The sequence below is a fragment of the Rhinatrema bivittatum genome, chromosome 3, assembly GCF_901001135.1.
Source record: "Rhinatrema bivittatum chromosome 3, aRhiBiv1.1, whole genome shotgun sequence".
NCBI lineage: Eukaryota > Metazoa > Chordata > Amphibia > Gymnophiona > Rhinatrematidae > Rhinatrema > Rhinatrema bivittatum.
Window position 1 is genome coordinate 446,734,943 of NC_042617.1, and position 12,078 is coordinate 446,747,020.

A 12,078-nucleotide genomic window follows, 5' to 3' on the forward strand; every position below is an offset into this window, starting at 1 on the left:
AGGACTGGGACTAGGGAGAGGGGGAAGCTGACCTGGATGTCAAGCCTAAGGAGGCATCATCAGCAGGGCTGACTGCATGAGAACACAGGGCTCTATCCCAAAGATCTACTGACCAGTGTCCCAGATCACCAAATCTCAGGCAATAGAGAGTAGCCTTCTACTTCCTTCTCTAGTCCCTCCCCTCCTGGCAACAGGAAGGAACAGGATGGGGGTGTGAGCCAGGAGCAGAAAGAATGCTCCTCTACTCCTTATTCCAGCCCCTACTCTCCTCTTGCTCTCCCCTTCCCCTCGTCTGCAGATGAAGCTGGAATTGAGAGCAGAGCAAAGAAGAATGTAGTTTCTGTTTGCATATATCTATTTCTAAATTGTGATCCCTTATTCTATATTTGCTAAAGGTATGTGTTGTGTATGTATGATTGAGGTGACGTATTCTGCTTGCATGTAGAGATCTGTAGTATTCCAGTTTGTTCTGTTTTGCACTAGAAGGTGCATTTGTGGAATGTTTGCAGTGTTACCTTTTCATACAGGGTTGTTATTTAAGTTCTGGGAGTTAGTTAATGCTGTTTTATAGGTTCTGAGTGACATTTTCTGGATTTTGTATTATCTCACAAAGTACCTGGTAATAGAAGAAATTTGTGTCACTGTTACTGTATTGTAAGTAGTAAGGGGAAATATCCCATTTTAGCCCAGTCAACCATTCCAGAGATTACATTCAATCAATGTAGTGCAAATTTCTTTTAAATTGATTACATTTAGTTATTTCTGGTTTGTTTTGCAGGTCTATCTCCAAAAATCAGATACAGTGACATGATTTCTGAAACATATTTGCATTAAGCTGTGACTGATATATGTATCTATAAACTAGGTATATCTATACATCTCTATATATAAAATATTTAATATTTTTAAACCATATGTCCAATTGATTTTACAGGTTTGCTCGGGGGCATTCCTATTGAGTTTAATTTATAAAAAAAAATTCAGGGAGGCCTATGGGCTTGAAAATTAATTGGAAACAGGGCGTGCAAAGCTGAAGGATCTAGGGAAGTGATTCCCAAAACCTGTCCTGGGGGACCGCTAGCAGGTTTCAGGATACCTGCAATGACTAAACTTGTGTGGGAGAAGGGTCGGGGCTGTCTCCAAAGCTGTGGGTACAACATGATGGCTTACAGGCCCTGTGCTGATTTTATTTCAAGTTTCTCCATGTTTTGCCACTGCACAAAGATTTACAGCATTACAGCCCAAGAACAGGAGGGAGGAGAGAGAAAGCAAGGGGCTTGCAGCTGGGCAGAGCTGAAGGATTGATGGAGAGCCTATTGCTGTTGGGGAAAAGAGGTGGAGAATAGGGGTCCGCTGCTGTTGGGTGGGGTGGGGAGGGGGAGCTTCTACTGCTGAGCAGGTGGTTGGGGGGGAGGAGAGAGATAGAGGGATTGCTGGGCAAGAAGTGAGGGAGGAGGGCTGCTGCTGAGGAGAGGGAGGCAGACTACTGCTAGACGGGGTTGAAGAGGAGAGGGGAGAAGCTGCTAGGCAAGATATGCATGGTAGAGAGGGGTATGCAGGGCACAGAATGGATTGGGGGAGGGGGATGCTAGGCATGGCATGGGGGGGGGATATTGGACAAGAAGGGAGAGACTACTACTACTAATTACTTCTATATCACTACTTGATGTACACAGTTCTATACAAAAGCACATAAGACAGTCCTTGCTAAGTAGAGCTTATTATCTAATCAAGATAAACATACAGGGCAAAAGAGACTTTGCGATTTTCTTTTAAGAAAATGGTTAAAATCAATATGGGCTGTAAGTGGGATAATAAGGGGTTTAGGATTTAAAAGCAGACTCAAAAGTAAGTTTTTAGACTGCATCTGAATAAGGCAGGATAGGGAGCATGGTGCACCAACTCAGGAAGTCTACTCCAAGCATATGGTGCAGCAAGGTGGAAAGCATGGAGTCAGGAGCTGGCGGTTTATAGAAGAGGACGGGCATAGATAGGAGTGACTTGCTTGAATGGGGTTCATGAGGGAAGGATGCAGTGTTGAGAGAGAGAGAGGCAACACGGTGAGGAGCTGCAGAGTGAAGGCTTTTAGTAGGGGCGTAAGAGCAGCCTGAACTGTGTGCAGAATGGATCGGGAACTAATGTAGCGACTTGAGAAGAGGGGTTCTATGGGAGTAGCAATTTGGCAAAACGTAAGTCAAGGAGTTGAATTTTGGACAGATTGTAGAAGAGGAGAGTTTACTGGGAAGACCTGTAAAGAACAGGTTGCAGTAGTTTAAGAGGGAGGTGATGAGAGAGTTAACTGTTCTGGTAATGTGTTCAGAAAGGAAAGGGTGGATGTTGGTGATGTCTTAGAGAAAGAAATGACCAGATTTTAGCAGTGTTCTGGATATGTATAGAGGAGAGAGGGCAGAGTCCAAGATGACTCTAAGGGTGTGGGCTGAGGAGACTGAGGATGACAGTGCTGTTATCCACAGAAATAGAGAAAGGGGGCAAAGGTGACATGGACTGGCGGGGAGGGGAGCGAGATCAGGCATTCTGTCTTGATCATGCTAAGTTTAAGTGGCAGTTAAAACATTCAAACAAGCAAGCTGAGATTTGGGACTGGATTCCTGATGAAATTTCTGGTGCCAGAGAAGTAAATCTGGGAATCAGCATAAAAATGGTATTGAAAGCGATGGGAGGAGATCAGATCACTAAGGGAATTTGTTAAAAGAAGAGGCTCCAGCACAGAGTCCTGAGGCACACCAGTTAATAATGGGGGTGATGGTAACACAGGACACCACAAAGTACGATGAGAGAGGTAAGAAGAGCACCAAGACAGGCTGGAATCCCGAATCCAAGGGAGGACAGAGTATCATGGAAAAGTGTCAAAAGCAGCAGAAAAATCAAGGAGGAGAAAGCTCGGGTAAAGATCTTTCGTTTTAGCCATAAACAGGTCATTGAAGACTGACAAGGGCTGTTTCTGTGTAGCGTAGAGGGTGTGAAAACTAGACTGCAGTGAATTGAGAACGGCTTGAGAAGAAAGAAAGTCAGGACAGCAGAGGTTAACAGTACCTTCAAGTAGTTTGGACATAGAAGAGAGAGAGGGGTACACTTTGCTGGAGCCACTGCCACTAGATGCACATCTGTGCCTTCACCGCCAAAGGAGAGCGTGCTGTGCTGGCGCAGCCACTGGGGAGTCAAGCGTGGAGGGGATGGAGGCAATACTCCGAGGATCTGCCCTGGCTGCAGCAAAAGCTGGTCCTGGCACTAGGCACGACAAATTCTGGGAAAAATCTGTAAACTGTACATTTCTTATTACACAAAAAAATGTAGATTCATTGAAAATCTTTCAAGTTTTAACTATGCTACTTTAAAATAAATAAATGTTTTCTAACATTTGTGTGGCTGGATATTTTCGTTTGCTCTTGATCACCTTCCTTTTACTATTTACATTCTCATTCTTTCCACTTTAGTTTTTTTTTTTTTTTTTTTTTTTTTTTTTTTTTACACCTTTTTCTTTCATATAGAAACATAGAAATGACGGCAGAAGAAGACCAAACGGCCCATCTAGTCTGCCCAGCAAGCTACGCACTTTATTCCATTTTTTTCCCCTTTTTTTTTTCTCTCCCACCTGTTACTATGGCTTCCAGTACCCTCCAGCCCTAATTCCCCTCCACCCCACCACCAATTTAGAGAGCAGCGCCGTATCTGCATCCAAGTGAAGGTCCAGCTCAATTAGGGGTAGCAACTGCTGTAACAAGCAGGCCACATCCTTACCCCATACTCTTACCCACCCCCGTTTTTATTTTTTTGAGATAGCAGCCCTCCATCCTTCCGCTCCGTGAAGGTGGAACACCAACTACTGGCCACTGGCATCCCGCTCCGTGAATGCCTCTGTGGCTACTGCCGCTCCGTGCAGTGTTTGAATGCCTCCTCTTTATTCACGCCCTCTATACTTGATGGATCCACAGTGTTTATCCCCTGCCCTTTTGAAGTCGTTCACAGTTTTAGACTTCACCACTTCACAGTTTTAGACTTCACCACTTCCTCCGGAAGGGCATTCCAGGACCATCTAGTCTGCCCAGCAAGCTACGCACTTTATCCATTTTTTCCCCTTTTTCTCTCTCACCTGTTACTATTGGCTTCCAGTACCCTCCAGCCCTAATTCCCCTCCACCCCACCACCAATTTAGAGAGCAGCGCCGTATCTGCATCCAAGTGAAGGTCCAGCTCAATTAGGGGTAGCAACCGCTGTAACAAGCAGGCCACACCCTTACCCCATACTCTTACCCACCCCTTGTTTTTATTTTTTGAGATGGCAGCCCTCCATCCTTCCGCTCCGTGAAGGTGGAACACCAACTACTGGCCACTGGCATCCCGCTCCGTGAATGCCTCTGTGGCTACTGCCGCTCCGTGCAGTGTTTGAATGCCTCTGTGGCTCTCAATACCTATGCCTCTGTGGCTTCTCAATACCTATGCAATAAACAATTTGGTGAGGATCTGTCTGTGGTCTGCATGTTTTGACCAAAGTGAGGTATTCTGCTAGTTCAGGGGTGGATAATTGTGGGGCCACCAACCAGTCAGGTTTTCAGGATATCCTTAATGACCATGCATGAGCCGTATTTTCATACAACTGAGGCAGCATACTTGCATGGTCATCAGGGATATCCTGAAAACCTGACTGGTTGGTGGCCCTTGAGGACCAGAATTGCCCACACTGTGGGGCTAGCATGTAATTTCTGTGTAGGGATCTATAAACAGCTTGGCTTATTCTATTTTCCTAATAACAGATGTATTGGTGTTTAGGGCCTGGTGTAATATTTATTCATAAACATTTGATATTTCATCTTTTCCCAATATGCTTTTCAAGGCAAATTAAAATCAAAGTTGGCTCTATAGGTCAGTTTATTAGAACTCAAGGTAGCTTGAATCAAAATAGAAATTTTTACCAATAATGTCCATTTACAATTTTCAATCAGAATAGAGAAATTTGAAAATGAGGGTAGGGCATGTGTACAAATTAAGGCTAGCTTATCAAAATGCCAGTATAAAGGTCACATTGCGATAGGAAAAGGTGGTGAGTTTTATGGTAATAGCCTGTTTATTGCAACAATGTGCTTGCATAGGTATTGAGCGAGAGAGAGAGTGTGAGTGAGTCTAGCTATAAGGTATTTATTAACTCTCTTCAATTATTTTTTCACTCCTCTCATGCCTAGTCCACCTGCCAGTCTCGTTGCTTCCTGTTTGAGGTTTTCATAACATACAAATTAAACTAATTAATAAATTACAGTTAAAAATGACAATTAAAATAATGATTTAAAATATAATACAAATAATATCAATATATTTTTTTACGTAATTCCCCAACTACTTTCCCCTATATTTATAATAAAGAGTTGGTTTTAAACGAGTAACATGAATACATTTTTACTATTCAAATCAATCTCCTTTAAATATATTCAAGTAATATATAGTGTATCATCCTTCCACAATTGGAAATTTTTTTTTTGTCGAGGATTTTGAATATCTTTACTTCTTTGAATCTCATAAAATGCTGTTTAAGGCATTAATCTGCTCCATGTTTCATATTATGGGGCTTCTTCTTCCTTCCATGACAATAATTTATTTTTTTTTTTTTAGCTTCCTCCATCCCTCCTCTCCTTTCAAGCGTCTCTTCTCCCTTCCAGTTTCTCCCCGTGTCTCCATAATCCTCAGGCGCTCGTGAGCCATCTCCACCTTCTGTTCACTTGCCTTTACCCCTTCTTTAGTTCCCTCTCAGCCACCTTCCTCCCCACCCTCTATTCCTGACTGTGCCAGAACCGTGCAGACTAGCCCTGGAGAGGAGGCTCTTGGTGGCCCACAGCAGAGGCAGGCAGAATGGGTCTCAGAAGGGTGAAGTCTGCTGGTGGTGCAGCAGGGGAAGGAAAGAGGCCGTGGTGGGGGACAGGGAAATGTCCAGCAGTGGCCTCAGAAGAGACTGCATAGGGCATGAAGGAGGCAGAATCAGCTAAGTTAGGAGGGGAGAGGAAGCCAGTGGAGCCTCCACTGCAGACCGTTGACAGGGTTAGGCAGGGTTATTTATCCCCCAATTTCACAGCAGCAGGCCAATTCTTCAGCAATTGCGGCGTCACAGGAAACGGGAGCCTTGATAAACCTCTCACTATGCACCCGGCCCGGCATGAAGGGTCTCTAGGCACTACCCTTGTTTTGAAACCTTGAAATCAGCAGATATGATCAAAACAAGATCTCCCTTCAGTTTGCAGACATTCTTATCTCATCTTCATCATGTACTGCTCCACTGGATTTCTGCACATCAAAATGCACGACTACACTGTTTTGCATCGATTCTTAGCTGCCAAGTACTTGCCTATTCCTTGAATCCAGGATTTTATTACCAAGAATATGAACATTTGTGCTTACAACCTTCCAGATATTTCTCCTTCCCTTCCTCCTGTATATCCTCAAACCTATTCAACCAGCTTACATGTTCAATGAAGGAATAGAAGGAAAGAGAATTGGAAGTTGGTTGAACTCGGCTGTCACCTCCCATAGCAAATGAAGTGGGCAAATACAAACATGTATCTCACAAAGCTACCTATAAAACAGTAACAATGTACCTAATTAAATTCATTTTTACTTAGAGATCTTTAGAATATAAGGTAAGAACCAAAAATATAAAAAATGCAGCTCTTTGAAAGCACATCTGATTTATCACTGCATATTATATGCAGAAACTGTTGCCTATTCATTAAATTTGAATGAGTCACTTCTTCCTCATGACATATTAAAATCTCCCAATTAACTTTAAGTGCCCTTTTCTCTAACTGCATCTAAATGTGTTTTTATCCTGTCCTGTGAATTTATTTTTCAGCTGCCGCCACTTTCAAGCTACAGCTGCACCAAATGAAACACAGCCAAAATATGAATATTTCATAAAACATCACATACGGGACTTCATCCCACTGTTGGAATTAAGTGCACATAAGATATCTCTTTCTGCAAACGCTACAGTGACAATTGGGTGAAATGCACTGGCACTTGCATTTTTTTTTCATTTGCAGTTGCTGCTGAGGATCATTGCACTAATTTATCATCCTGCAATGTAAGAGACTTCCACTGTGATTATGAAGTTGCTCACTCCCCACCCCCGAATTACATGGATACATTTGTTCATCCATCTCTAGCCCAATGCTATGCAGTATTTTGACATGACGTTCAACGTACTCACATTAGCACCTTCCTGCTACTGAGTCTCAGGGAACCAGTAATTTTGATCTACGAGTTTCACCCACATGCTTTTCTGCAGCCTCAACCCAATCTTTTTGTAGCCTTTATCACATGAACTAGTATTCAACTCAGATTTTGTCAATCTACTTCTTCAAAATGGATCCTCTTGGGTTCTAAACATAAAAAGCAGCATTTGAAGCAGACTTTATGGCTCCCTGAGCATTATAGTTCAGCCTTTACTATATTCATTAGTCAAGAAGCAGCTTATTATGTTCATAACCTAGTGTATCCATGAGTCTTACCATTGTATGGAATTTCAGTATATTCCAGATAGGTTTTTCTTTCTTACTGATCTACTTTACCTTTAATGTTAGTATTTGCTTTCATTTGGAGCTAATTTCATAGTGCAGAATTTGGTTAGCTGTATTGGTCCTGGCGAAAAATGTATCCTTTGAAACGTATGTAACATTTTATTGGACTCACCTAAGACTACTACAAAGAGGACATACATGAGCTTTCAAGATCACCCATGCCCCCTTCTTCAGGCAGCCTCTGAAAAAGGCACCTATGTGGCCTTAAAGTAGATGAGGGCAAAAAAAAAAAAAAAAAAAAAAGACCAATGGCCCATTCAGTCTGCCCAGTTATCCTTGTCCATGCTGCCGAATATATATCCCAGCTGCCAGACCATAAAGCGTGACTGCTTCTAAGATATTGCTGCTTATCTAGGACAGGTTTTGTCATCTTCCTTCCTTTGTACTTCACCATCTTAATTACACAAGCAAACAAGTTCATATCAAGGAACCGTCCCCTTTTCATGTCTAAGCACAAAGCTTTGTCATAAGCTAAAGAGCTACCAACACTAGCATGGCTGTTGCTCAAATAATTTGGCCTCCTAGGGCCCTCTGGCCTTTATGGATAGCACCCTGCAGCCCTGACCTTGTTGACATGAGGAATGCACAGCCTGCCAGACAGATCTGGCTATACGAATGCCTGCATTTCTGCTAGGACTTCGTTATTTCTATATATTTTAATGTAAACCGGTATGATCTGTATATTATACAAGAATGTCGGTATATAAAAATCAAAAATAAATAAATAAATATGCAGTCTTGAATGCTCATGCACACTGTAAATTTCTGAGTAATTCTTACTGTGAAGCATTAAGAGATAGCGCAACCTGCAAGGAATGGGAATTAGATGTTATCTATTCATACAATGCATTCATTTAGGTGTGATGCATGTTAACCTGCACCTCTCCGCCAATTACCTGTTGTATCTGCACTCCATACCCCTTCCATGCTGCATCCCAGGATGTATTCCGATAGATGTCATCAACCGGTCAATTAATTCAATCTGCACACAAAGACAAACACTTTTTTTTTTTTTTACCTAAGAAGTGGATAACTGTCACAAAGCTACATCTGATCAAATGCATCGTTCTTAGTGTACAAATAATACGTTTATGCTACCTCCACTCTGTCCTCTCCCCAAATTACAGTCCTCCACTAAAAAGGGCAGTAGGACTGAAGGCAAAGAAGGTGGTCTTGGTATGCATCACATGCAAGATGAAGGTGATGGGAGTATGTGTGACACCGAAGGAGATGGTTAAAATCTTTGTAACTTCCACATGGATATTTCACAGGAAAAGTAACTTATGGTAGTAGATAGTTTGGGAGGTTAGACAACAGAGCAGAGAGTTATGACAGACAAGAGATACTCCTATAGCAGCTGCAGTCTGTCTGTCAGTGGGTGTAAGGATACAGCAGCCACATTACGCCATCAAACTTTACCAAGTAATTAATGGTGGTGCTCTCCTCCCCACGGCCCATGTACTTGAAAAAGCGATAATCTGCCACTACTAGCATCTTGCAAGTATTCTTCAAGGGATCTGGAACAGATCTTTGCCTTTTCTCCCGATGGAGATGTTCTGAAATAAAATCATTAATGTGGTCTTTAAAATGTATACACACACAAAAGCATTCTCATTTTCAGCACCTGTAGATACCTATTCTTGCCATTCAGAGGAAATTCTTGGAAAGCTCTTCAAGGTATGCACTGGAGGGGAGGGTGGAAATAAAAGAGGGGGTCATCAAAAAGGTTAAAAAAAAAAAGTCAATAACAGGAAATTACCAGAAGGTATTAAAAGTGTGTTGGCAAATTCCCAAGTGGAAGGTGGGGGAGGCCCAATAACAGAGTGTGAAAGATAAATGCTTTATCAGTGTCAGGCTCTGAAAATGGAATTTGCAGTCTTGTACTGGGCAATCTTCTCCCCTACTGGCATTTTAATGGAGCTGGTTTCGCACTGTCTTGCTCCACTGTTTCCTGATTCTCACTCTCTCCTTGTTCTCTTCTTTCATTCAAGCTGAAGACAATTTGGCTTCTTCATGCTGTTTCACATGCTCTCTACCACCCACTGGCACTGCTGCAGTCGTATACTCCCCCCCTTAATGTACTGACACAAAGCATTAGGTCCCTCAGGGGTTGGGCAGTCCATCCTCAAACATCAGAAAAGAAGGGGAAGACAGCATAGGCCATGTCAGTGAGACTGTGGCTCAGGTACAATGTTTGTATTACAGAAGCAGTAAAACTTCAAGGAACTTATGCTGCTCAGAGCAGTGCTTGCATGAACTCTGACAACTGTAATAAGATAACAGTAACTGCATCATTCTCAACAGAATTCACAAGCCAAGTAGTGATGGGTCAAAAACGTTGGGACCTCTGATCAGGACCATAGCCCCTTTTCCCAATTTTAAGGATTATTCTGACTGTCCTAGAGGATTTTTGATCTGATAAACCTCACACAAAGGAACAGCACACGGATAGTGGACAGTACTAGGAACATAGATCACCTAGCAGTCAACTTTTAAAACTGGGGCGCTCAACCACAAATTAACCTGGTGGATTGTAACCACAACTGGCCAGGCCATATTTAAATGTACAGCATGGAGCAGATGGTGTGGACACGTGGCCAAAAGAAGAGAAGTAATGAAAAGTCCCATCAGTCTCTCTTACTCTCTTCTCTCTCTAAATCCAAATATTCCTGACCAGTCACTTCACACCACAATCTCTCCCCTCCTCCAGCTCGGCCTATCCACACCACTCCCAGCCAGTCTTCAATCTCATCTCCCATCTCCAGCACAATCTCCCCCCACCAATCCCAAACAGTCCCCCACCTTCTTTATCCTGATCTATTCATCCTCCTCTTCCCCTTTCAAGCTTATTTTTCCTTCTCTATCTTTATTTAAAATTTTAATTTATTTTTTATTTATTTAAATGGTTTTATATACCGACAACCGTTTTGCACATCGTGTCGGTTTACATGTAACTTACAAACCAATGTATATATAGGCATTGTATATATAGGCATTGCCTTTACAAAGAACAGTAATATATATATATATATATATATATATATTTATTTTTTTTTTATTATTATTTTTTTTTTTTTCCCCTTCCCCACCTATGTCACTCCTAGTTGAATCCCCCTTTTCTAATTTATCTAGTTGTTGCTCTGTTTTCTGCGCTTCTACTGTTTACTGTGCTTTGTAAAGGCAATGGCCTATATATACATTGGTTGTAAGTTACATTTAAACCGACACGATGTGCAAACGGTTGTCGGTATATAAAACCATTTAAATAAATTAAAAAATAAATTAAAATTTTAAATTAAAATTTTAAATATATCTATATATATATATATATATATATATATGCTATGCTTAGACCGTTTGCCTTATACCTCCCCACCTGCATCCACTACCTCAATCCTAACCTGCTATTGTAAACACTTTCCTCCTGACCTGGTCTGTTCTGTTCCCCCTCCTAGACAGGATCTGCCCCCTCACCCCTTTCACTGCTCCCCTCCCCCTTAGCATTTAAATGAGATGCTTCACCCCTGCCCGGCATGGTCTGAACCCTGGCAGCTCGCATCTGCCCAGCCCCAGTGTCGCAGTGGCACATGGTGTTTCTGCACTCAGCCTGGAAAACTCCAGAGAACAACGTGCTGAGTGGGAGACCTAGAAATGCTTCAAGCACTTCCTCGATACAGAAACAAGCACTCATACTGACCCCACTGCAGGCCAGCCCATCTGATATAGCTCTAATAGCTACAGCCTGGAGAACTGAAGCAGGAAGAGAGAACAAGGATTTGGTGGCTGAGCCAGAAGGGAAGCCGAACAAGGCAAAGCATATAGTTTTGGGGAACAGTGTACTCTTTTGCCCCCTCCCAAACTTCACCCCACCTCTCCTGTCCATCTTTTTCTGCTGCAGCTCTACTACTGCTTTTGGGCCCATGTACTGCTTCCTATGGGATATAATAAGGGAATGATTATTTTATTTTTGGGAACAGGAGAAATCGTGTTCTGCGCCATTCCCCCTCAATCTGAGCCTAACCATGGCCCTTCTCAATATTGGAGCTGCCAAGAGGAAGCAATTTTTTTAAAGAGATTTTCAGCCCCCAGCATTACTCCCTCCTCCTCTCCCTTGTCCCTCCAGTAAAATACTCTATATACTGGGAGACGAATACATATATACTCTATATACTGGGAGGGGTTGGAGACGAAGGGCAAAACACTAGCTGCCCCAAACCCGTAACCCAGCAGAGAGAGCTTCACTAACAAATAATTTTCCAGCCTGTGTGTCTGGAGTTTGATTTCTATCCTCTGCCTCTATTTACACAGTAACAGTATGACAGCAGAATAAAGACCAGATGGTCCATTCATTCTGCCCAGCCAATTTGCTTATGAGAGTAAGTGCTGCTCTGTGCATGTTACCCTCATGCATTCCGTTAAGGGTAGCAACTGCCGCTCCGTACATGTTACTCCCATGCGCTCGGTTAAGGATAGCAACTGCCGCTCCGTACATGTTACTC

At 42.5% G+C, this 12,078-nt stretch overlaps 1 protein-coding gene across 1 annotated transcript in view; it reads right to left on the reverse strand.

Annotated features, from left to right (window-relative positions):
• ADAM17 (ADAM metallopeptidase domain 17) overlaps positions 1 to 12,078 on the reverse strand; it is a 204,536-nt gene that overhangs the window by 101,000 nt on the left and 91,458 nt on the right. Inside the window, 3 exon segments of the mRNA XM_029595847.1 lie at positions 8,476 to 8,543; positions 8,546 to 8,561; positions 8,999 to 9,135. Coding sequence (XP_029451707.1) covers positions 8,476 to 8,543; positions 8,546 to 8,561; positions 8,999 to 9,135 — 221 coding nt within the window.